Source organism: Salvia hispanica, chromosome 2 (genome assembly GCF_029641045.1).
Source record: "Salvia hispanica isolate PSC_SH4W2 chromosome 2, Shi_PSC_v1, whole genome shotgun sequence".
Lineage (NCBI taxonomy): Eukaryota > Viridiplantae > Streptophyta > Magnoliopsida > Lamiales > Lamiaceae > Salvia > Salvia hispanica.
The window spans coordinates 1,687,370-1,714,556 of record NC_142693.1 but is presented as its reverse complement, the minus strand read 5'-3'; the positions used below and the strand labels follow the sequence as shown (position 1 = coordinate 1,714,556).

At 34.5% G+C, this 27,187-nt stretch overlaps 2 protein-coding genes and 1 pseudogene across 2 annotated transcripts; all 3 read left to right on the top strand.

Moving 5' to 3' along the window:
* Nucleotides 1–3,614: 3,614 nt before the first annotated feature.
* On the top strand, nucleotides 3,615–6,208 carry LOC125200655 (2-alkenal reductase (NADP(+)-dependent)-like). The gene is made up of 5 exons (XM_089064732.1): nucleotides 3,615–3,883; nucleotides 4,580–4,757; nucleotides 5,074–5,240; nucleotides 5,347–5,429; nucleotides 5,753–6,208. The coding sequence occupies exons 1-5, from the start codon at nucleotides 3,659–3,661 to the stop codon at nucleotides 6,129–6,131; spliced, it is 1,032 nt and encodes a 343-aa protein (XP_088920858.1). The 5' UTR covers nucleotides 3,615–3,658; the 3' UTR covers nucleotides 6,132–6,208.
* Nucleotides 6,209–9,432: 3,224 nt separating this feature from the next.
* LOC148931363 (secreted RxLR effector protein 161 pseudogene) lies at nucleotides 9,433–10,083 on the top strand (annotated as a pseudogene).
* A 9,200-nt stretch (nucleotides 10,084–19,283) lies between these two features.
* Nucleotides 19,284–21,660, top strand: LOC125200946 (2-alkenal reductase (NADP(+)-dependent)-like). The gene is made up of 5 exons (XM_048098794.2): nucleotides 19,284–19,542; nucleotides 19,908–20,085; nucleotides 20,374–20,540; nucleotides 20,675–20,757; nucleotides 21,122–21,660. Exons 1-5 carry the CDS (start codon nucleotides 19,318–19,320, stop codon nucleotides 21,498–21,500), a joined length of 1,032 nt encoding a protein of 343 aa, XP_047954751.2. The 5' UTR covers nucleotides 19,284–19,317; the 3' UTR covers nucleotides 21,501–21,660.
* The last annotated feature ends 5,527 nt before the right edge of the window (nucleotides 21,661–27,187 follow it).

The window sequence follows — 27,187 nt, the reverse complement described above, 5'->3', positions numbered from 1 at the left end:
GAGAATTTCAGGAATGTGCTTTCACTATAATAGTTATACAAGTTCCAACAACAGCACCCTTGCAAAGAACCAGAACCATGCATATAGGCAAAATGTGCGTATTTGGATCAAGTTGGCTGATCCATAACTTAAATTTATTTTATAATTTTAAATTTAAATGTCATTCATGGAATTTTTGTTTATGGAACTTTTTGATAGTATATTGAAAAGGATAAAATGTACTAGTATTAGTTTTTAGATCATCTTATTATTATTTAAGTATTTTTATAATTTAACATAGCACTCGTATATAATATTCATACAATCAATATGCAATGAAAATATTAAACAAAAACTACACTATATAATTAGTCATATGATTAATTTAATTTATACGTATTTAATGCTAAAAATCTTACAGTTATAATTACATGTTTTATTTATCTAAATTTTATATATATAAATAAAGAGAAAAAAAAAAGTAATCACCTCCTAAAATCTAAAATAGGTGACGTGATCCTTTTTTTATTTATATTTAAGATAATCTTGACAATAATCATGAAAATTGATCATATATTAAAGTATATAATAGTGTATGCATTATACATGGAATGGGTAGAAGTTTGCCATACAATTTAGAGTGTTGGAATTATGAATATATTGTATTTACATTTGTCAAAAATCTATTGGTAGGACATACTAAATAGGATTGACAATATGGTATATCTTGTCCATTGAATTTTTTCTCCTTTTCATCAGTCGTTGCATATCTGCAATTCTTTCTACATCACGGGGTCGAAGACTTGAAGCACAACGACACAAGCTTGATTCAAGCGGTATTCATGGGCCGACCGGTGGGGTCAGTCAGCCCCCCTCGACCCCAATCGCCGTTCATTCCTAGATCTGGTTATATGTTATGGTCCATATTAAAATACTAGTTTTGTTAATAATTAATTGTTTATTAATCTTATTTTTAGTTGATTAGTGAGTTAAATATGGATTGACTTGATTAACAAGTTAAATATGAATCGAAACATATAGGTTCGGACAAGAAGCGAACACACTTGATTGATTATTAATGTATGGGACAAAATATAATTTTTTTTAATATGCGAGCCTAATTTTAGGTTATCTCCTACGGCGCCCTTCCCGTTCGCCCGTCGGGGACGGGCGACCCGACGGGCGCCATAGTGGGCGGGAAGGGCGCCAACGCCCGTCCCGGGTGCCCCTGCGATGAGCTCGCCCCTCCCGTCGACGGGCGAGTGGGACGGGCGCCACTGTGGCGAAGGTCGCCCGTCCCAACTCGGACGTCCGACATATTTTTTTTTTTTTTTTTTTTTTTTTTTTTAAAAAAAAAAAAAAAACTCTATAAATAGGGCTCCTCCAACGTCATTTCATTCACACCACTTGTGTTGATAAGTTTCTCTCTCTAAACCTCTTTTTTCAATTATCTGTAATGGCGAGTAGTCGTGTGGGTGGTTGTGGCGGAGGCGCTAGTGATAGTGATGGCTTTAGCGATGATGAATTGGATCTCGCTGTGCAAGCGGCGATTGATCGACGGATCCGGCAGAGGCAGCAGCGGCGGCAGCAGGCGGCGGCGGCCGTGCCTCGGCCAATCCATCGCCGACGGCATGTACCCCGGGACCACATTGCTGCACATCAGCGGTTGTATGAGGACTACTTTGCTCCAGAGCCGCGTTTTGGGGATGCCTTATTCCGCCGACGTTTTCGGATGCATCGTCCTCTGTTTATGCATATCGTTGGTGCATTAGAGAGGAGGTACGAGTTTTTCAGGATCAGGGAGGATGCGGCTGGCAAACCCGGACACACGCCAATACAGAAGTGTACGGCCGCAATCAGGCAACTGGCGTACGGAGGGCCGGCCGACATGTTCGACGAGTACCTCCACATTGGGGAATCTTCCGCCGTCCAGTGTCTGTTGGAGTTTTGCGCGGGCGTTAGAGCGATATTCGGGGATCAGTATCTTCGACGTCCGGGCCCCGAAGACTGCCAGCAGCTGATTAATATGCACGGGTCGGTGCACGGGTTCCCTGGGATGTTGGGCAGCATCGATTGTATGCATTGGGAGTGGAGGAACTGCCCTGTCGCCTGGAAGGGGATACACACTTCCGGCTTCAAAGCCAAGCATCCCACGATGATCCTTGAAGCTGTAGCTGACTACCGGCTGTGGATATGGCATGCTTATTTTGGAGTAGCCGGGTCGAACAACGACCTCAACGTCCTCCAGTCGTCGCCCCTGTTCAACGATAGGTGCAATGGCGTTGGTCCCGCCATCAGTTTCATCGCCAACGGCAACCAGCACAACATGGGATACTATTTGGCGGATGGGATATACCCAAGCTGGCCCGTCTTTGTGAAGTCGATCAAGCATCCGGTCGGGCCAAAGAAGAGCTACTTTGCGACCCGGCAAGAGGCAGCGCGCAAGGATGTTGAGCGCGCATTTGGTGCGCTCCAGAATCGATGGGCGATGGTGAGGGGTCCGGCACGGCAGTGGTATAACCCCAACATCGGCGACATCATGTACGCGTGTATCATTCTGCACAACATGATTGTCGAAAGTGAAGGGGACGAATTGACTCAGTGGAACAGCGAAGATGACACGGGTGCCGGACCCAGCCACGGCGTGGCCACCGCGAATGTGAACATGGGTGTACCTCATGGAGAGGTTGAGCGGTTGCGCGCATTTACCGACATGCGGCAAAGAAATGCCCATATTCGACTTCAGGAGGATATCATCGAAGAGGTTTGGACGCGGTGGACACTGATGTGGTTGTTTTTTTTTTCGCATGATGTATGTTTTTTTTTTCTACTATGTAATTTTTTTTTTCGAATTATGTATGTTTTTTTTTAATGAAATATTCGTATTTCCCATTCGTATTTTTGTCGGATTATGTCTTCCGTGAATTTAAATTTTAATTGTGAATTAATTTAATTGTGGGAAGGGCGAGTGGGAGGGGCGAGTGGGAAGGGCTAGTGCAGTGGGAAGGGCTAGTGATGTGGCAGTGGAATGGGAGGGGCTAGTGCTGACGTGGCATGGGAAGGGCGCTTGGGAGGAGCGAATGGGAGGGGCGCCGCCGGAGACAACCTTAGACTTTAAAATACAATTAGTATACCTAATCGACAAAATCTTTGAACAATGGACCAAAATAACTTTTTAAATAAATATGCGAGACAAAATTTAAACTTTAGTCAAACTAAAAATAATAAGTCAAATATTGTGCCGTGAGTTTGTCAAACTCAAATGTAGTGAGGTTAATACCTAATGACCCACAAATAAAATAAAATTTGCGAACCATAACCTAAAGTCATAAAGAAAAAAACACAATAAGACTCGTTTAGGGTTTGGGATTTCCTTATATGGAATGGTGGGGCCCACGTAATTGGATCTTTTTTCTAGTGTTCAGTGTTGAATAATTGCGGCTGGTTATGGATTTAGGTGTTAATTTTTGTTTATTTAATTAGAGCTCCCTGTGATTCCCACAACCCTAAACTTCTACTCCATTAATTTGCAGCTCTAAGAAGAATAGTGCTGCCAAAGACTTCTACTCCATTAATTTGCAGCTCTAAGAAGAATAGTGCGGCCAAGAGCTTTTCTAGGGCTTTTCAGATATAAAACAATGAAGCAGAACACCAGAATTCCACCAGAATTAACGCCAAAATGGGTGAGGAAATTAGCAACAAGCAAGTGATACTCAACAACTATGTCGAAACATCTGTGAAGGAATCCGATATGTCGCTTAGAACTTCCAAAATTCAGCTCAAAATTCCCATCGGTTGCGACGGCGCCGTTTTGGTCAAGAATCTCTACTTATCCATCGATCCTTACATTATTAACTGCATGAAGAAGGCGGGGCTCTATATTGCTTCTTTCAAGCTGGATTCTGTAAGTTTAGTTTTTTTTAGTGAAATTTTACTTGTTGAAATTAATTTTTTCTTCCTATTGGAATAGAATTTGTTATATACGTCTTGGTTTAAATCGAGGCCCTTAATTTTTTATTTTATTAAAAAAAAGATTCACTTATAATAAATATTGTGTTGATGATCTCATGGGAATACTCTCTCCGTCCCACAAAAATATATGCACTTTCTATTTTTATCCGTTCCACAAAAATATTTGCATTCCATTTTGGGAAAGTTATATTAATTTAATAATGTAGGTCCCACTATCAGCTAACTCCACTTTAACTATTATTCTCCTCGTCTCTCTTACTTTACCAATTTTGTCTTAATTTCCGTGTCATCTCATCCGTCCATATTTTTATGGAACGGAGGGAGTATAATAATATTGTTTTTGTTTGATGAATAGTGGGAAGAATTAAAAATTGTATCTTTCCATGGTTAAAATGTTGGTTAAGTCTCTTTGAGGTTCTTGTTTGATGAATAGTTTGAGATTTTGGGGAGAAAAATAAAAACTGTATCTTTCTATTGATAAGATGTTTGTTATGTCTTTTGGGTGTTTAGAGGTCTTGTTTGATGAATAGTTTGAGATTTTGGGGAAAGAAATAAAAAATGTTATCTTTCCATTGATACAATGTTGGTTGCATCTTTTTTGTGTTTCTTGACCTTTTTCTGTTGACAGCCTATTTCTGGATTTGGAGTGTCGAAAGTATTGGATTCGTCTCATCCAAATTTCAATACGGGCGAGCTAGTTTGGGGGATTACTAGCTGGGAGGAGTATAGCCTTATTAAAGATCCAGACATATTGTTTAAGGTTCATGATAAAGATTTGCCTCTCTCTTATTATACAGGGATTCTTGGTGAGTTTCTCAAGCCCATTGTGATGATCGGCTTATTTAACTTGTACCCTTTAAATTTGTCGCTTGATTCCTGCTTCCTAGTTCTGAGGTAGAACAAGTTGTTTATGATTCTGCACAAGTTATTTATGTAGTTATGTATGCAGTTAAACTGTTAAAGAAACCAGCTGTTGATGAACTATATATGCTTGAATTAGGAGGGGAATAGATTGGGAAATGTTGGATTTGTGGCGTGTATCTTGATTATTTCTGAAAAACAACGATAGGAGATGTACGAACGTGAGAATGAAAATCAACGTGTTTCGTGTTATCACTTTAGGAATGCCTGGCATGACAGCTTATGTTGGTTTTTTCGAGATTTGCTCTCCCAAAAAGGGGGACACTGTGTATGTCTCTGCTGCATCCGGAGCTGTTGGTCAGCTCGTTGGTCAGTTTGCAAAGACCGCAGGTTGTTACGTTGTTGGGAGTGCAGGGAGCAATGAAAAGGTCAGAATCTAATGGCTTATCGAAAACTTATTAGATTGTTGGCTAGATTGGTTGGCAAGTTTATGGTTCACATTTGATGAACAAGTCGGCTGTTGCATTGATGAAGGTCGATCTCTTGAAGAACAAATTGGGGTTTGACGAAGCATTCAACTACAAAGAAGAGCAAGACTATGATGCAGCGTTGAAGAGGTGACCTTTTGCCTCCCTAGGTTCTATCATTGCTATAAAAATGTGTATACTTTTTTAACTTTGAAGGATAGTTAGTAATTTAACACACAATACACATATTTATGTTCTTATATAAAGAAAAGAATCCTTTTTGTATCCAACACTAATTTCATAAAACCTACCAAAAAACCGCGAAGTTTGGTATCCCATGTCTGTGGATAACAAATCCAAATATAAAAATTTTTTGGTTAGTTTTTTGAAAGAATTTGAACAAATTTTATAGTTTTTCGGACAATTTATCGTTATATAGATAATACTCACAAATCTGTGTTGTTGTTCACTAGGTACTTCCCCGATGGCATTGACATTTACTTTGACAACGTGGGAGGGAAGATGCTCGAAGCGGTGCTAAGCAACATGAGAATCCACGGCCGTGTTGCTCTTTGTGGGATGATCTCACAATACAACAGCCTTGAGCAGCCCGGCATCCACAACTTGTTTAACGCACCAATAAAACGGGTCCGCATGGAAGGATTTGCCACTTACGACCATTACCATCTCTACCCTAAGTTCCTGGAGATGGTTGTGCCTCTAATCAAGGAAGAGAAGATCACATATGTCGAAGACATAGCCGAAGGCATTGAAAGCGCACCCGGGGCTCTCGTTAGCTTATTCTCCGGTCGCAACGTCGGGAAGCAGGTGGTGGTGGTTGCTCGTGAGTAATTCTGTTTTTCGCAGAGTGAATCATCGGAAATAAGAAAGGACTTAAATAAGGTTATATTCATGAATTATAAATATATAATCATGAATTTGATGTATTGCTTTTAATTGAAACATGAAGGACTTACATAAGGTTAATCATCCCATATAACACAATCTGTATTGCAATTTTATTGATTTTCAAACTATTGCACAAATTATGAAACAACACCTCCAATCCTCCATTTCTTATTTATCTCTTCCCTTCACTATTCATGGCTTTCAATATTTCATTTTATATTTAATTTATTTATTATAAAACTTAATTAAAATAAGAGATTTCTAAATTTTAACTTCCATAGACGTCTCTGATAGGGATGTCAATCGGGTCGGTGCAGCGGGTTTCAGGCCAACCCTACCCGAGTTATGGGCCAATCAGGTGCGGGCTAATTGGGTAGTGGTTTTTTTCGGGTTATAGAAGTTCAACCTTAACCCTAAAAACTCGGGTTTCGGGCTAGCCCAACGGATTAATCGGGTTGCTACCGATAAATTTAACATGTGATCAATCCAATAAATAATGTTGAAAATTAGCTATATTTATAAAATGTGAAACATTTAATTATGATAAATTTGAGATATATGCTTAAATTCAAACATTAACACAATTAAAAACTAATATTTGAGATTTATGCAAAATAAAACATAAACGTCAAGAAATTTCAAAGCATATTTTAGAATGTTAAATGGTTTTCTTAGTGAATTAGAAGTTTCTAATTTATTCTATCTATTATATTAATAAAATTTAGTATACAATTTATATATTTAATATTTAATATAAAATTGAAACTTATTTTTTTAGTTATCTATATTATAAAATAATCAATGAAGTGTTGAATTAGGAGTCAAACAAATCGGGCCAGCTCTTTAGTTTTACGGTCTGACCTTTACGGGTTGCGGGTTAATCGGGTGCGGGCTAATCGGACTATAATTTATCGGGCTAGAAATATTCAACTCTGACCCGATAAATTTATTCGGGTTTAGCCCATGGGTTGCAGCCTGTATACTCTCCGGTAACTAAGGCAATTAAAGATGACCACCAATGAATAATAAAAATATATGATTATCATTATACTAAGAATGAATTATCTGGCATCGAATTATCTGATTAAGAAGAAAAACAGTTGATTAAAAAGTGATGGGACCTGGTGAATTGAAATTGATCATGGAAAAATAAAAGTAGCATGATGTTAGATATTTTAGTTTAATTGGATTAACTTGAATAATCGGTTATTGTTATAATGATACATCATTTAAGTATGGAGGTGCGGAGTGCACGTTTATTTGAATTCGTTATAATATTAGGAGCGAAGCTCCTAGATAGATGAACGGGGGTCCGGGGGCAGCGCCCCCGGGTAGCGGGGTCCAAGGGGCGGCAGCCCCTGGCGGGGTCCAAGGGGCAGAGCCCCTGGCTGGGGTCGAGCTAACCTTTCAATAAGAATGTAAATAAAGAAACTAAGGTATTAGAACTTATACATAGTGACTTGTGTGATTTTCATTCGAATCCATCACTTGGTAATAAAAAGTATGTAGTTACTTTTATTGATGATGCTACTAGATTTTGCCATGTCTATTTATGTCATTCAAAAGATGAAACTCTTGATAAATTTAAAATCTTTAAGGAAAGTGTAGAGCTTTATCATGGTGTGAAGATTAAAACTCTTCGCACTGATAGGGGAGGTGAGTATTATGATCCAGCGTATTTTGAATCGACTGGTATAGTACATCAAACGACTGCTCCATATACACCACAACAAAATGGTGTAGCTGAAAGAAAGAATAGAACGTTGAAAGAAATGATTAATTCAATGTTGTGTTATTCTGGCCTAAGTGAAGGATTTTGGGGTGAGGCTATGTTAACAGCCTGTTATTTGTTGAATAGAGTTCCTAACAAAAGGAACAAGATTACCCCTTATGAACTTTGGCATAAGAAACCTCCAAAATTGAGTTATCTTAGAGTTTGGGGTTGTCGAGCAGTGGTAAGACTAACAGACCCTAAAATGAAAACCATAGGTCAAAGAGGCATAGATTGTGTGTTTCTGAGGTATTCAGAAAATTCTGTTTGTTATAGGTTCTATGTCTTAGAACCTAATGACTATGTATCTGTGCACTCTATTATTGAGTCAAGGGATGCTGATTTTGGCAATGAGGATAGATTCACGTCTATACCTAAACCTGGAGGCATGATTGCAAGATCTAGTAACTCTGATGATGTTACTGGAAAGGTGATAGATACACCTCCTGAGGCTAGGAGAAGTAGTAGAGCAAGAAAAGCTAAGTCACTTGGAAATGATTTCTAATTGTACTTACTTGAAGGATCAAGAAATGAAATTAATTTTCAATATCAGTATTGCTTTACTATTGGGGATGATCCAAGGACTTACAAAGAAGCTATGGCTTCAAGAGATTCCGCTTTTTGGAAAGAAGCAATCCAAGAGGAGATGGATTCTATAATCCAAAATGGTACTTGGATACTGACTGATTACCACCTGGTTGTGAAGCTTTAAATAGCAAATGGATCTTCAAAACGAAGATGAAGGTGGATGGAAGCATAGACAAATATAAAGCCAGATTGGTTATCCAAGGCTTTAGGCAAAGGGAAGGAATTGATTATTTTGACACCTATGCTCCTGTTGCTAGGATTTCCACAATTAGATTATTGTTAGCACTTGCTGCTATACATAATCTTGTAATTCACCAAATGGATGTCAAAACTGCCTTCTTGAATGGTGAATTAAATGAAGAGATTTATATCAAACAACCAGAAGGCTTTGTCATGCCTGGTAATGAACATAAGGTTTGTAAATTGGTAAAATCTCTTTATGGACTAAAGCAAGCCCCCAAACAATGGCATCAGAAGTTTGATGACGCAGTATTGTCTAATGGTTTTGTATTAAACCAAGCAGACAAGTGTGTATATAGCAAATTTGATGCTACCGGTAAAGGGGTTATCATTTGCCTATATGTGGATGACATGTTGATCTTCGGTACTGACCAAGATCAAGTTGATAAAACAAAGGCATTTTTGTCATCTAAGTTTGAGATGAAAGACATGGGGAAGGCTGATGTGATTCTTGGAATTAAGATCACACATGGAGAACAAGGAATTTCCATTTCTCAATCACATTATATTGAGAAGATTTTGGAAAAATTTAACTTCAAAGATTGTTCTCCAGTTAAGACTCCTTTTGATCCTAGTGCAAAGCTCGTACCTAATAAAGGAGTTGCTGTGAATCAGCTTGAATATTCAAAGGCTATTGAATCACTAATGTATGCTATGATTAGTACCAGACCAGATATAGCCTTTGCAGTTGGAAAGTTGAGTCGATATACTCATAATCCAAGTTTAATCCATTGGCAAGCCATGAATCGAGTATTTAAGTACTTAAAAGGAACAATGGATTATAGGTTGTCTTATTCTGGATTTCCTTCTGTTCTTGAAGGTTATTCGGATGCAAGTTGGATCACCAATATGGAAGATCATTCTTCCACAAGTGGTTGGGTATTCCGTCTTGGAGGTGGTGCTATATGTTGGGCATCAAAGAAACAAACTTGTATAACAAATTCAACAATGGAATCGGAGTTTGTGGCATTAGCAGCAGCTGGTAAAGAGGCTGAATGGCTAAGGAATTTGATATATGAGATTCCATTGTGGCCTAAACCGATATCACCTATATCTATCAGATGTGATAGTGCTGCTACCTTGGCTAAGGCATATAGTCAAGTGTATAATGGAAAGTCAAGACACTTAGGTGTTAGACATAGCATGATTCGTGAACTTATTTTGGATGGTGTGATATCTGTGGAGTTTGTAAGAACTCATGACAACTTAGCCGATCATTTAACCAAAGGGTTAAATAGAGATCTTGTGTACAAATCGGCTATAGGGATGGGATTAAAGTCCACTACAAATCTCTGATATTAAGATACCCAATTCCCATTTAGTACGACACTAGATGCAGAATTCAATGTGGAAAACTTAATGTTGGAGATTGGAACACATTTGAAAATCGTCCCAAGGTATGTGTTCGGACCTACAAGTTAAGGAGGTTGAATATATAGATTCTTAATAGTTCTTTTGAAAAATTGCAAATGTAGGTGCAAGAATAAAGGAGCTACCTATATAAGCATGAAGTTTAGCCGCTTCAAGAAGCTGGGACTTGGTTTCGATATGTTTATGAAGGATAAGGACATAGGCTAGTAAAATATAGTGTCAAGATAGAACTATTCATATGTAAACTTTTGTGTACATTATCTTCGTGTATTCAATGTGAGTTCCCAGGGTTCAATCCTTTGAGACACACGGGGTATTCGAATATTTGGAATGTGTAATGTACTAATATGGAATTCAATCGTTACGATATTTCATTTATGCAAAAGTTTGAATGTTTGAGATGACTTGTTTTAGTTAATCAAGGATTGCACTAAAATAGGGGAGGATTGTTAGATATTTTAGTGTAATTGGATTAACTTGAATAATCGGTTATTGTTATAATGATACATCATTTAAGTATGGAGGTGCGGAGTGCACGCTTATTTGAATTCGTTATAATATTAGGAGCGAAGCTCCTAGATAGATGAACGGGGGTCCGGGGGCAGCGCCCCCGGGTAGCGGGGTCCAAGGGGCAGAGCCCCTGGCTGGGGTCGAGGACTAAATTGCAATTCTGGAAACCTTTGAAATTCGGTTATTTTCGGTTTCATTCCCAACAGGTGCAATGCTTCATTGCACTGTTTCATCTTCTTCTTCTACTGATTATTTTCTGGTTCAGAATGATCGAAAATAAAACATATGATCTTCTAATACTCTGAATTTTATCCGATCAAACATTTTGGCTGAACCCCGAAATTGATTTGATCTGAAAGTGATAAACACGACTTTCAGATATCCAGTTTTTGTTTCTCTGTTTTATATCTCCTAACACATAATAGTATTACCACTACAATTTGTCACTATCCTGACTTACTTTCCTAATACGTTTCCATAATCAATGATTTTTCCTTGCTGTTTTTCAAGATATCATTTCCATTTTTATATAAAATAATTACTACTAGTACCTAAATAGTTGAGATAAATTATGCACTTATTCGAAATGAAAATTTGGGCCCAAAAATATTGTATTATTTATGTATGGGCCATATGTATGTTTGGATCGGACTGGTAGCAAAGACATTGGTTCAGATAAATTTTGACATTCCTATAACTTCCATCACTTATTTATTGTACTCCCTCTATCTCATAATAGATGTCTTTTATAGTTTGTCCCACAAAAAATATCACATTTCTTTTTTTATAGAAAAATTCTCTCTCACATTAATATAAATATATATATTTTCTTTCTTCACTTAACACACAAAACAACTTCTCCTAAAATTTTGTGTCAATTCTCAAATGTATCATCTATTATAGGATGAAGGGAGTATATGTAAAAATAAATTTTGTCCATTTAAATATATACCTCTTTATGGCTTCGTTCAGGTCAGATTACCCCAGTTTGTTCTTCAGAAGATCAACCTTGAACAAAGTAATATAAATATAAATAAATTAACTCTAAAAAACATAAAGTAATTGCCGTCCTCAAAATATATCTGCTGCTTTAGTATAAAGATAATTGCTGAGATTATCTGTATTTTATTAAAGTTAATGCATACCGAATACTTTAAACCTGAATTAGAGTTGACTTTTGACTGTATAATTATGTAGTATGTCAATTATCACTATTTAATTCCATATTCATTTAATCACCAAAAAATTAGGCAAATTCAAATTGAAAAAAGGAGTTGGTGGATGAATTTTAATAAATTAATTTAAGAGAATAATTAAAAGATCTTATGTTAACACCCAAATAGCTTAGCAAATTGGCCAACAAGCTGACCTGCAGCTCCTGATATATGCAGCCGATATAAAGACAAGTTCACCCTTTTTAGGAGAGCAAATCTCGTAAAATCCAACATATGCAGTGATACCGGCCATACCTTCACAAAATAAAATCGTCAAAATATGCAGTGATAAACGCAGAAAATTTCATTTAAAGATTATTACTTAAATCTAATACTTTTGTAAGTTATGTGTGTATGATGTTGTTATGTATTATTAGGGTATAATGAAAACCATATATATAGTACAAACACAAAACTTTAATCCTAGGCACTCATTATTATAGATCAACGCTTATTATGTTTCAAGATTAGAATTTCAATAACTTCTATGAATCTATCAATAAAAGGTATATTAGACACTTTCATAATACGGTGAATCATTTAATTATAGAATAATTGTGTAATTCCCTGTTTCAATTACTCGTTCTCTCAACCCTCATTCAACGGCTACGGCGACGATTATTTGTGAAACAGCAACAAAGCACAAGAATCAATGCAATTTCAATGCAAAAAATCACCAAGGGCAGAACAAAAGAATCAACGAAATTTCAGCGCAAAAATTCAACACAGATTTCAAAATTTAACAAAAAAGCGACACGATCGATCCAACACAAATTCAACAAAAAAAGCAACACGATCAATTCAACACAAATTCTACAAAACTCAACACAGATTTTAGAATCAACATAGAATCAATACTATTTCAACAAAATGTTCAACTTCAGCAGGACAAAAAAATAATGCAATTTCAACGCAAAAAATCAGCAACAACTGAACAAAAGAATCAACGAAATTTCAGCGGAAAAAATCAACACAGATTTCAGAATTCAACAAAAAAGCAACACGATCGATTCAACACAAATTCAACAAAAATCTTCATAAAATTAACACAGATTTTAGAATCAACATAGAATCGACACTATTTCAACACAAAATTCAACATCAACAAAGAATCAACGCAATTAAAGTTTCAACGTCAATTACAGTGGTGTTAAGATCCTTTCGAAGATGTGAATATTTTCAGTTTTGGAAGCTGCAAGAGAAATTAGGAATGCATAAACCGTTCAAAAACTTAACATACAAAAATACCCTATGTTGATAAAATGCATGCTCTTGTTGAGATAGAAATTCTACGCAATATTAACCATAGATCTATTATAATTAAAGACTTAGATATATGGTTTACATTGGATCACATCCATGTATTATTATTGTTATTTACCTATTAGGTAGAGTAATTAATACTTGGTCCCTTGCCAAAATATGGTTTGCATAACGTTTTAAAATCCCTTGGTTTGGTTTTAAAATGGTTTAATATAATTATATAACCATAATTCAACCACTGAATTATTTAACTATAAAAATTAACATTATTTTGGTTGATGTCACATTTAATAGTTAAAATACAAAATCAAAATGAATTAATAGTTTGGTTGCAAAATCATAACAAATTATTAGTAATTTGATCATTTACATGTGAATTATAAAGTTGGCATGCAAAACCATAATTTGATGAAGATTTATAAATTTATAGTCAAATTATCCTATAATAATATGCACTGACACGATAATAATTTGACACACAAATTTACCAAGAATTCCAGTGTAGTAGGAGAGAGGCACATCCATAGAAGGGATCTTGAATATAGCGTCAGTAGATTTGATGATTTAGAGCATTTCTCCCAACCCGTCATGCCACAAATCAAATCACCTTCCTTGAATTTTTGACTCGATGAATCCACTACTTTTGCAACTCCATACCCCTCAATAACCTATTTATTAATGTAAACATTTGACAAGCAAAATAGTTAAATTATGAATTTAGTAATACATGTATATCTTAAGAATAATTAATCTTTTCCATTTTTTTGGAATTTTAGACGTATTATGATAATATATCCGAAATTTGATAGAATCATACATAACTTAAAATCCCGAAAAAGCCCACGTATAATGTGAAGGAAAATGGAAAACACGGACCTCATCGGGGGTAAAAGAGTCAATATAACTGCACTCCATCTTCACCATGCGAGATCGCATGCAAGGATCGCAAGATAAATAGAGATTCTTCACCAAAAAGGCACCGTTGGGAATATTCCGTTTGATTTCTGAGGTTTTCAGAATCAAATTGATTCCTCTATCAAACCATTCACGTAGTCTTTCAATACAATCTGCTTGTTTCCCTCCATTTTTAACTTATGTGTTATTGTTTTGTTTTTATTATAAATTGAACTGATTTGCTTCCATATATAGGGAAACATTTATTGTATTCGGGAGGTTTTACTCTAAGACACACGATGTAAAGTGAAATATGTCTACTCTATTCTCTATTCTCTATTATGCCTAATTTTATAAAAGGATCTTGACATCTAATATCATGAAACTTTCCAAATATTAGGTTTTTCCACGAACATTAAAATTGGTCTAAAATCTCACAAACTTTACATTTTGTTGTTATTTCACAACTCAGCCCAAGTATGATATTTTCGGCAAAACTATCTCCGTCCCATAGAAATAGGCCCTTTAGGATTTGGCACAGATTTTAATGTGTAATTGGTAGAGTAAGAGAGAATGATAAAAAGTAGTTGAAATTGTGTGGTGAGTGGTGGAACCATAATTGATAAAGTAAAAGAGAAGAAGAAAAAAAGTTATCATAAATGGATATGGACTATTTCTATGACGGGCGAAAAAGGAAATATGACCTATTTCAATGGGACGCAGGGAATTATACGTGGGCAACCGTGAAATGTATATGATATTTTAGATTACTTTTTAAGTTTGCGACAAGTAGGATAAAAAGCTATGTTGAAAATCAAATTGATTTAGTAGAGCCAAGTAGGATAAAATATGCACGGAAGTTGGTCGGATATGGTGTGGACCTGCCATGGGAAATAGTAGTACTAACAAACAAATTAAGTGTAAAGTTCGTCATATTTTAAACCAATTTTTAAGTTTCTGAGAAATACCAAATTTTGGCCAAAGTTCGACGATTTTAGAGACTTATACCCCTTTATAAAACATTATGTGTTGGAAAAAAACGGCTTCTTGTTATGTGTTGAAAATTTGGAAGTGCAATGAATTGAAAGGAATAATCTTCTTTAACCAAGCGGTGAAATATGTTTATTTTTAGATGTGTGGGACTGGTTCGAGGAGTACTATAAAATTGATCATGCTTGTGAAAAATAAATGTTGGATTTAATGCAGTAGACCTTAACAAATTAAGTGACTGCAAAGGACTAATATAATATTAATATAACACTAGTACAAATGTACAATAGCTAGCAATAATTGACAACCATTGGCGGCGGATTCAAAATATAATTTCGATAGCAAATTTGTGTTCTCAACTTATAACGTTTAGAAGACTGCGATATTTTAGTTTAATTTAAGCCAACATAATGGTGGTTGAATTTAATCTCCATGCACGGCCCAGGAGTAATTTCAATTTGATTGAAAGATGATAAAATTATATTACAAAATTTCAACATGAAAAATATTAATATTATAATATTATAATTTAAGAATAATATTATTATTGTGTATCTAGTTAACAACCTCCCCTCAGGGGCGGAGGGAGGGTGGGGCCAGGGGGGCCCATGATCCTTCCACTAATTCTTAAAATAATCTAGGGGTAATTTAGTAATTTCATATTAATTATAATTTATAATATATATATTATTAAATATAGGTTTCAGCATAATTTATATGAATTGTTTTCTGTCAACAAAATTTATATGAATCATTTCCTTTTAATTTAGCTTTCTCCTTTTTGCCATTTTATAAGTGTAATCCGGATTCTCCTTTTGTCGTCGTTATAAGTCTGTAATCTGAAATCTGGTTATCTAGAACTAGGTATATTGCAAAACTTAAATATAATTTAATTGATTTTTCTACATATGTTGTTTCTTTGTTTGGCGACAATAATTATGTAAATTGAGGCCTAAATAATCATATTTCAAGCTCTAAATCGGTAAACATAAAATTCAAAGGGGGAGAAAGAAGATAAACTTATGTAATTCAATGGCTATGGCGGTTCTGTCGTTGGAATTCTTTAACCCCAATTCTTTATTTGATGTGTATGCGTTAAGAGTTTTATACTATTTTTATTAATTATTGTTCGTAATTGCAACTTTTTAAATTTGAGCAGATTGTATATTTTGGTTACTCTTTATTGTTTTAGTTGTGAAGTATATAATATGAACTTTATCCTTTTTGTGTATAATTTATATTTTGCTATTCTTAGTATAGAAAATATCAAATATTTTTAAAAGGTTTATATATTAGTTAAGTTGTCATTGATCTTACCTGTTGCCACTGCATCAGTAGAAAGAGCCTTTTCAGCAATGAAGATCATAAAGACTTCTCCTACATAATAGCATGGGAGACCAACTATTGAATGCTTGCTTAGTTCCTTACATCGAAAAAGATGTGTTTGTTAAAGTTAATTACTAATAAAACTATTATGCAGCGATTTCGGAAGATGAAGAATAGAAGACAAATGTTAATGTGATTACATTTAACTTTTACATTTTGAACCTTATAATTTAATTTATGTATTTTTTTTAAAGTTTAATTTTGGATCCCCCATGATAAAATTTCTGGCTCCGCCACTACCTCTCCTGCTGTGACCGAATGCACAACATGAGATCCAAATCCGAACTATTAGGTGGTATTACTTCCACTCAAATTCAAATGTTCTATCCCTTTGACCCGTGAACTCAAGCGTTGATTTCTCTTGACTAGGTCATCGAGAAATAACAAACAAAATGTAAAGTTTGTTATATTTTAGACTAATTTTTAAGTTCGTGGGAAATATCATATCTTGGCCAAAGTTAATGATTTTAGAGACCTATATCCCTTTATAAAACAATGTGTTGGAAAAAGATTGCTTACTGTTATGTGTTGAAAATTTGGAAGTGCAATAAAGTGAAAGGAATAATTTTCTTTAACCAAGCGTGAAAAATGTTTATTTTTAGATGTGTGGGCTGGGTCAAGGAGTACTACAAAATTGACCATGCTTGTGAAAAATAAATGTTGGATTTATTGTTGTAGACCTTGAAAAAAAGAATGACTACAAAGGAGTAATATAATACTAGTACATATCAATAATTGAACCATTGGCGGCAGATTCAAATATAATTCGGATAGGAAATTTTTGTTCTCACTTATAACGTCTAGAAGACTGCGATATTTCAGTTTAATTTAAGCCCACATAATGGTGGTTGAATTTAATCTCTGCGCCGGGCTCAGGAGTAATTTCAATTTGATTGAAAGATGATAAAATTATATTACGAAATTTCAACATGGAAATATTAATATTATAATATTATGGTTATACAAATTCCAATTAGTGTTTTCACAGTTATAATATACAGGTTCCAATTATACCAGCCTTGCAAAGAACCAGAACCATGCATATAGGCAAAATGTGCGTATTTGGATCAAGTTGGCTGACCCATAACTTTAAATTTTTTTATAATTTAAATGTTATTCATGGAATTTTTGTTTATAGAACTTTTTGATAGTACATTGAAAAGGATAAAATGTACTAGTATTAGTTTTTAGATCATCTTATTATTATTTAACTATTGTTATAATTTAACATAGCACTCGTATATAATATTCATACAATCAATGTACAAAGAAAATATTAAACAAAAACCACACTATATAATATGTATTTAATGCTAATAAACATGCAGTTATAATTACATGTTTTATTTATCTAAATTTTTTATATATATAAATAAAGAGGAAAAAAAAGTAATCACCTAAAATCTAATATGGTTGACGTGATCGTTTTCTGTATTAATGTTTAAGATGATCTTGACAAATGACAATAATTATGAAAATTGATTAAATATAAAAATATATATTACTGTATGCATATATAATTTAGAGTGTTGGAATTATGAATATATTTTATTTATATTTGTCAAAGATCTATCGGTAGGACACACCAAATAGAATTGACGGTGTGGTATGTCTTGATCATTGATTTTTTTCTCTTTTTCATCCGTCGTTGCATATCTGCAGTTCTTTCTACATCGCGGGGTTGAAGACTTGAAGCACAACGACATAAGCTTTATTCTGGTGGTATGACTCCAATCGCCGTTCATTCCTAGATCTGGTTATATGTTTTGGTCCATATTAAAACACTATTTTTGTTAATAATTAATGGTTAATTAATCTCATTTTGACTTGATTAATGAGTTAAATATGGATTGACTTAATTAACAAGTTAAATATGAAATCGAAACATATTGGTTAGGACCATAAACGAACGCACCTAATTGATTATTAATGTATAGGACAAAATATGTTTTTTTTAGTATACGAGCCTAATTATGGACTTTAAAATACAATTACTCTAGCTAATTGACAAAATCTATAAACAATGGACCAAAATATATTTCGAAATAAATATGGGAGACAAAATTTAAACTTTAGTCGAAATAAATAAATAATTAGTCAAATATTGTGCCAAATTTTTTACGAAAAATTAAAAGTATTGAAAACAACATTACAAATGTCGTGTGTAAGTTAGTCAAATGCAGTGAGTTACTAATATATAAATGCGGCACCCTCTCGTTCAACTAACTTTTTCAACTCACTTTTCTACACATTTCTTAAAACCCGTGTCAAGTCAAACTTGGACAATATTTTGCGGACGGAGGGAGTATCTCCCAAGCTTTCCGAGCGCCATAACCGTCGTCCGCCGCAATCTTCCCTGCCAGCTAGTCGGCCCACCTGTTTGGACTGAAACTCATTCACAAACCGACTACTCTCTCCGTCCGTAAAATGTTGTTCAGTTTTTTCATTTTGGTCCGTCCGTGAAAAGCTGTCCACTTTGCTTTTTTTCTTCTTTTGGTAAATGGTCTCCACTTTCCACTAACTCTTTACACTCACGTTCTATTACAAATCTAATATATAAACGTGAGACCTTCATTCCACTAAATTTTTTCATCTCACTTTTCTTAGAACGCGGACAATATTTCATGGACGGAGCGAGTATAATTTTAGCGGTGTAAGTTCGGGGATGAATTATGAAGGAATTTTGCCCAGAAAAATTGTAGCTATCCTTTGGTGGGAATTGGGGGAAAATAACCTTGCAATTGGAGGAAAGCAAAAAAAGAGGGGTAAATTCGTAATCTAAAATTCATAATTATAAATTTTTGAAACCGGCAAAGTCTAAGAAGAATGGTATGGACCAAGAGCTTTTCAAATATAAAACAATGTCACTGAACACCAGAATTCCACCAGAATTAACGGCAAAATGGGTGAGGAAATTAGCAACAAGCAAGTGATACTCAGCAACTATGTCAAATCATCTTTGAAAGAATCTGATATGTCGCTTAGAACTTCCAAAATTCAGCTCAAAATTCCCAGCGGTTGCGACGGCGCCGTTTTGGTCAAGAATCTCTACTTATCCTGCGATCCTTACATTATTCAAAGCATGAGGAAGCGGAATGTCTATATTCCTTCTTTCAAGCTGGATTCTGTAAGTTTAGTTTTTTTTAGTGAAATTTTTCTTGTTGAAATTAATTTTTTCTTCTTGTTGGAATAGAAGTTGTTATATACGTATTGATTTAAATAGGGGCTCTTAATTTTTTATTATATTAAAAAAAAGATTGACTTATGATAAAGTATTGTGTAGATGATCTCATTTGAATACTATAATTGTATTGTTTTTGTTGATGAATAGTGGGAAGATTTCCATAGTTAAAATGTTGGTTATGCCTTTTTGAGGTTCTTGTTTGATGAATAGTTTGAGATTTTGGGGAAACAAATAAAAAATGTTATCTTTCCATTGATACAATGTTGGTTGCATCTTTTTTGTGTTTCTTGACCTTTTTCTGGTGACAGCCTATTTCTGGATTTGGAGTGTCGAAAGTACTGGATTCGTCTCATCCGAATTTCAAGACGGGCGAGCTGGTTTGGGGGATTACTGGCTGGGAGGAGTATAGCCTTATTAAAGATGCAGACACATTGTTTAAGGTCCCTGATAAAGATTTGCCTCTCTCTTATTATGTAGGGATTCTTGGTGAGTTTCTCGAGCCCATTGTGATGATCGGCTTATTTAGCTTGTAGCCTTTAAATTTCTCGCTTGATTCTTGTTCCTAGTTCTGAGGTAGAACTAGTTGTTTATGATTCTGCACAAGTTATTTATCTAGTTATGTATGCAGTTAAATTGTTGATGAACTATACATGCTTGAATACACTGGGAAATGTTGGATTTGTGGCGTTTATCTTGATCATTTCTGAAAAAAAAACGATAGGAGATGAACGAACGTGAGACAGAAAATCAACGTGTTTCGTTTTATCATTTTAGGCATGCCTGGCATGACAGCTTATGTTGGTTTTTTCGAGTTTTGCTCTCCCAAAAAGGGGGAAACTATGTTTGTCTCTGCTGCATCCGGAGCTGTTGGTCAGCTCGTTGGTCAGTTGGCAAAGACCGCAGGTTGTTACGTTGTTGGGAGTGCAGGGAGCAAAGAAAAGGTCAGAATCTAATGGCTTATCGAAAACTTAATAGATTGTTGGCTAGATTGGTCGTCGATTTATGTGCTGTTTTTCTTTTGTGGCAAGTTTATGTTTCACATTTGATGAACGAGTCGGTTGTTGCATTGATGAAGGTCGATCTCTTGAAGAACAAATTGGGGTTTGACGAAGCGTTCAACTACAAAGAAGAGAAAGACTATGATGCAACGTTGAAGAGGTGACCTTTTGCCTCCCTATGATCTATCATTGCTATAAAAATGTGTATACTTATTTAACATTGAAGAATAGTTAGTAATTTAACACACAAAACACATATTTTTGTTCTTATATAAGAGAAGAATCCTTTTGTATCCAACACAAATTGCATAAAAACTACCAAAAAACCGCGAAGTTTGGTAAAAATCAGCTGAAAAAACCACGAAGTATGGATCAGTTCGCAATCATCCCACATCTGTGGATAACAAATCCAAATATATAATTTTTTTGGTTAGTTTTTTGAAAGAATTTGACCAAATTTTATTGTTTTTTTTGGCAATTTGTCGTTATATAGATAATAACAAATTTGTGTTGTTGTTCATTAGGTACTTCCCCGATGGCATCGACATCTACTTTGAGAACGTAGGAGGGAAGATGCTCGAAGCGGCTCTAAGCAACATGAGACACTACGGCCGTGTTGCTGTTTGTGGGATGATCTCCCAATACAGCCTTGAGCAGCCCGATGGCGTCCACAACTTGCTTTACCTATTGTCAAAACGGATCCGTATGGAAGGATATATCGTTAGCGACCACTACCATCTCTACCCGAAGTTCCTGGAGATGGTTGTGCCTCTAATCAAGGAAGAGAAGATCACATACCTAGAAAACATAGCCGAAGGCATTGAAAGCGCGCCTGGGGCTCTCGTTGGCTTATACTTTGGTCGCAGCGTCGGGAAGCAGGTGGTGGCGGTTGCTCGTGAGTAATTCTGTTTTTCGCAGAGTGAATCGTCGAAAATAAGGAAGGTCATAAATAAGGTTATAACCATGAATTATGAATATATAATCATGAATTTGATGTATTGTTATTAATTGAAACATGTAGGACTTAAATAAAGTTAATCATCCCAAATGAAACTTTCCAGCACTTAGTTTTCCGCACAAACATTAAAATTGTTCTAACATATCACAAACTTTACATTTTGCTGTTATTTCACAACTCAACCCAAATATGATATTTCGGCAAAAATCTTATTATACGTGGACAACCGTGAAATGTTTATGATATTTTAGATTACTTTTTAAGTTTGTGACAAGTAGGATAAACAGTTACGTAGAAAATCACATTGATTTAGTAAAAGCCAAGTATGATAAAAAAAAATGCACGAAAGTTGGTCAGATATAGCGTTGACCTACCATGGGAAATAGTAGTACTAACAAACTAATTAAGTGTAAAGTTTATTATATTTTAGACAAATTTTTATGTTTCTGAGAAATACCAAATCTTGGCCAAAGTTGATTTTAGAGCTCTATATCCCTTTATAAAACAATATGTTTTGGAAAAAAATTGCTTCCTTTAATGTGCTGAAAATTTGGAAGTGTAATGAATTGAAAGGAATAATTTTCTTTAACCAAGCGTGAAATACGTTTATTTTTAGATATGTGTGGCTGGTCCGAGGAGTACTATAAAATTGACCATGCTTGTGAAAAATAAATGTTGAATTTATTGTAGTAGACCTTGAAAAAATAAATGACTTCAGAGGAGTAATGTAATACTAATATAATACTAGAACAATAAATATCAATAATTGATCAACCATTGGCGGCGGATTCAAAATTCAAAATATAATTTGGATAGGAAAATTTTGTTCTCAACTTATAACGTTTAGAAGATTGCGATATTTTAGTTTTAATTTAAGTCCACATAATGGTGGTTGAATTTAATCTCTATGCCGGGCCCAGGAGTAATTTCAATTTGATTGAAAGATAAAAAAATTATATTACGAAATTTCAATATGAAAATATTAATATTATAATATTATAATTTAAGTCCACATAATATTATTATTGTGTATCTAATTAACAACCTCCCCATTACGATTCAACTACTAAAAGTGCTCCAAATGATACTAGTATTTCAATTCCAAGGAACGATTCAACTACTACAAGTGCTCCAAATGATAGTAGTATTTCAATTCCGAATCCGATTATGAAGCAAGAAAGAATTAATGTTGCATGTGTTGAATCTAGTGCGGATAACATAGATCGTGACCCGGGAAAGCGGAGACCTATTGTTGAGTATGAAGTCCAAGATAGGGACCGCATCCGAAGAGAATACATCTCGAAGGGACCTTTCCAACAAAAAGGTCATGTCTTTAAGAAAAGCTCATTTGGTAAGGAGAAAAGGAGTTTCCAATGTAAATGATTTGAAAGACATGCTTGGTTGGAGTATAGTGTGGAGAAAGATGCAGCATTTTGTTTTTGGTGTTATCTTTTTAGGCCTATTAATGACAATCGGTTTGGCGATGATGTATTTGTGAGCACATGGTGTAAAAATTGGAAAAAGATTCTTGTTATTTCTAGAGAACATGAGGGCTCAGTTAATAGCACACATGATCACGCCAGAATACTTTTTGTAAGATTTAAAAATCAAAGACAAAGTGTTGAATATAATTTGATGAATTTTGATAAGGAAGACGAAGTTAATTATCGGATTCGTTTGACTGCTTCTTTAAATGTGACTCGATTATTGTTGAAACAAGGGTTGGCTTTACGTGGACATGATGAATCATTGGAGTTTGAAAATAGGGGAAACTTTATAGAGATACTTGTTTGGTTACGTGAGCAAAAACTTGAGGTAGCAGTGGTGACATTGGAGAATGCTCCTCGCAATAATCAGATGGTTAGTCCTTTAATTCAAAAGGAATTGGCAAATTGTTGTTGAAACTACAAAAGTTATTTTGGAAGATATTAAAAATCATAATTTCTCTCTTTTGGTTAATGAAGCATGCGATGCATCGATAAAAGAACAAATGGCTTTGGTTCTGAGGTATGTTAACAATGATGGAGAGATTGTAGAAAGATTAAAGGCCTTGGTTCATGTCACCGATACCACAACAAAATCTTTGAAGGAAGGGATTAACTTAGTAGTATTTGCTAAGCATGGTTTATCTTTGTCACGATTAAGAGGTCAAGGTTATGATGGTGCATCAAATATGCGCGGTGAGTACAATGATTTGAAATCACTTATATTGAATGAAAATCCATCTGCCAAGTACGTTCATTGTTTTGCCCATCAGCTTCAATTAGTGGTGGTAAATGTTACAAAAACACATGGTGTTGTAAGTGAGTTTTTTTTACCATTGTCACTATGATTGTCTAACACATGTGGATCATCTTGTAAAAGAAAGGACAAGCTATGACAACTTGAGCATGAAAACTTGTCGAAGGTATAGAAAGTGGAGAAATTAAAAGTGGAAGGGGTTTAAATCAAGAGACGGGTTTAAAGCGACCAGGCGACACTCGATAAGGATCACACTTCATTACTTTGCTTCGTTTAAAAAGCAATTGGTCGTCGGTAATTGAAGCGCTTGAAAATGGGTTTGAAGATGGTACTAATCCTGATAATAAAGGTATATAAAAAACATTGGACATGAGGATGGTGAGTTATCAAAATGTGTTTGAAGATGGTTCTGATCTTACTGATAGAGTTGCTTGGGACAACGAATGATTTGTCAAAAATTCTACAACTTGGGGATCAAAATATCGTTCAAGCTACGCTACATCTTTGATTGATACAACCAAAAGGACTTTGTGAGATTTGAGAGAGAATGGATGGAATGAATTCTTGGGACGTGTTGAAGAGTTTTGTGTGGCTAATTCCATTGACGTCATTAGTATGAATGATGCCATCAATCATCGTGTGCGTATGAAGCAGGATAGGTGCTTTACTAATTATCATCATTACAAAGTGGAGATTTACTGTCAAGTAAGCTTCACATTTTATTTCTCAATTATGATTACAACTAATTATCATTTATCAGTTAAATACTTAAGTCAAATTTTTGTATTGTTAGGTTCTTGATTTACTTACTCAAGAAATGGAGAATCGTTTCCCAAAAATGAATACGGAATTGCTTACTTGCATGAATTGCCTTAGTCCAAAAAACTCATTTGCTCGCTTCAATGTAGACAAGTTGGTTTGTCTTGCAGAACATTATCCGGCTGACTTCTCATCTATTGAATGTATGTTTCTTCCATATCAACTTAAAAATTATATCAATGATATAGTTGACAAAGTTGAGTTCTCCAACATTGAAGATTTGGGAAATTTAGCAAAGATGTTGGTTTCTACCTCAAGAGATAAAGCTTTCCCGTTGGTGTACCGCCTGATTGAGTTGACACTGATCCTCCCGGTTGCAACAGCTTTTGTCGAGAGAGTATTTTCTTCCATGAAACTTATTAAGACAGATTTGCGCAATAGAATGGGAGACGAATGGATGAATGATATCATGGTGATATACATTGAGAGGGGAATTTTCAAAAAAATTGGAAATGAGATTTCTTCGGCGATTTCAAGACATGACGACTCGTCGAAAACAGTTATCATCTAGTGTGTCGTAAAAGTTGAACAAACATTACATGTAAAATTATATATTTTTTTATAAATTTCAGTCCCGGCTTGTTCAATTTTCTAGATCCGCCACTGTACATACATGATTTCAATTTCATTCAAATTATATAACGAGGTAGTATCAACTAATAACTTATACAGATCAGATTTACTTTCTTGTGGGACGGTCTAAAAAGGAAAGAGTGCATATTCTTCTGTCTCCATCCCACAAGAATATGCACTCTTTCATTTTTAGACCGTCCCACAAGATTGCCTCCATCACACAAGAATATGCACTATTTCCTTTTTAGACCGTCCCACAAGATTATGCACTTTTTAATTTTGGAAAGTTTGTTCTCTACAATAAGGTGGGACCCATAAACCACTAATAATACTTTAATTACTTTTACTCTCTACATCTCTCTTACTTTATCAATTTTACATTAAAACCCGTTGCGAACCCAAAGTGCATATTCTTTGGGGAAGGAGGGACTAATATATTTTAATAATTTCGAATAATTTGATAATTAAGTTTAGTAAACTGAAATTCAAAACGTTCAGTTGATGATGCTAAATAAAATGTGTACAATTTATGAATTTAACTTATTCCCTGAATATATATAATATTCTAGTGACTTAGCTCGATACAGTCCATATAATTATTTTAATTTAGCCAAAATTCAAAATTATCGAAATTTTGCAAGATAAATAATTTAAATGTAACCATTTAATTTGAATCAACAAGGCAACAAATTACTTTGTGAAGGCTCCAATATCTAGGCCAAATAACCAATATTGTTTGAATACGGAAATGGGGATCCTCTTATATTAATTATAAAGTCATAATCCAAAATTAAGACTAAATTTAAAATGAATGATGAGATTAAATATCACGAATTTAAATAAATAGTAGATAAAATATCAATAAAGGGGTAAGATCATCATTTAGTTTACATATTATAATTTTTGTTGTTTTTTTATATCAACACATTGCATTACAAATATCAACAAAGTGACATGAAAATATTTAACACAAGCACCAGAAAATATCAACACAATTTTATTGATATTGTACATGCGTTATATTGATATTGTTTGATGCATTATTGATAAAAATCTGTTTATCAACATATACGAAAACTGAAATATAAATGATCAAATTTCACCATTTGAACGTCGTTGGAACATATGCAATTGAGATCTCGTAAGAATCCTTAAAAAATTATCTTTAATTTGATATTTTTTTTAGCAAAAAAAATAATTTAAATCGTGAGGGTTATGTAAATTCAAAGTTTTGAGATGATTTTGAATAGAGATAAAGTAGTTAGTTTTAATTATTATTAGAAATTTGTCTCGATTTTGGATTAGTATTTAGTTAGCAATTGATCATCACACTTATACATGTAATATGAAGAAATTTTCCGTATAATTTAATATTTCCATTGTTTATATACCTAGTTGGAAGCATGACTATATATAATTCCACTTGTCAAGTATCTATTAGTAGGACATACCAAATATGATTGACACCTTGGTGTGGATAGACCACTTAAATTTTTTCTCCACTTTGATTATATGTATATATGCGTTAATCAAGCATCAATTGAGAATTTATACTTTATTTATTGGAGGCTATTAAGAAACTAAACGTTATGGCTTAATAGAGTGTTAATTCAGTAGCTATAAAGTTATTTATGAAGGTATTAAGACACTAAATGTTCTAGTGTTTTTTTATTCATAGTCATATCACAATTACATCACTTTACCTGTGGTCGTGGATTAATGTAAAAATCACATTTTAAGTGAGAATCGAGAATAATATTTTGAACGTATAAACTTAAATAATTCACAGTAAAATTAACTGTGGGGTCAGTGATCAAGAGAGCCACACGTAAACAAGGCTGGGTGCGTGTGATAAGCCGGACGCGGTGAGATACACGTGCAGCCGAGTGCATGTGTGAATGCATCCGGAGTTAGTTATAACTGCTCGTGGATTGAAAGGGGTTTCATATTCTCAGCTCCAGCTCACTTAATCACACACGAATCACCATCATTTTGTAAC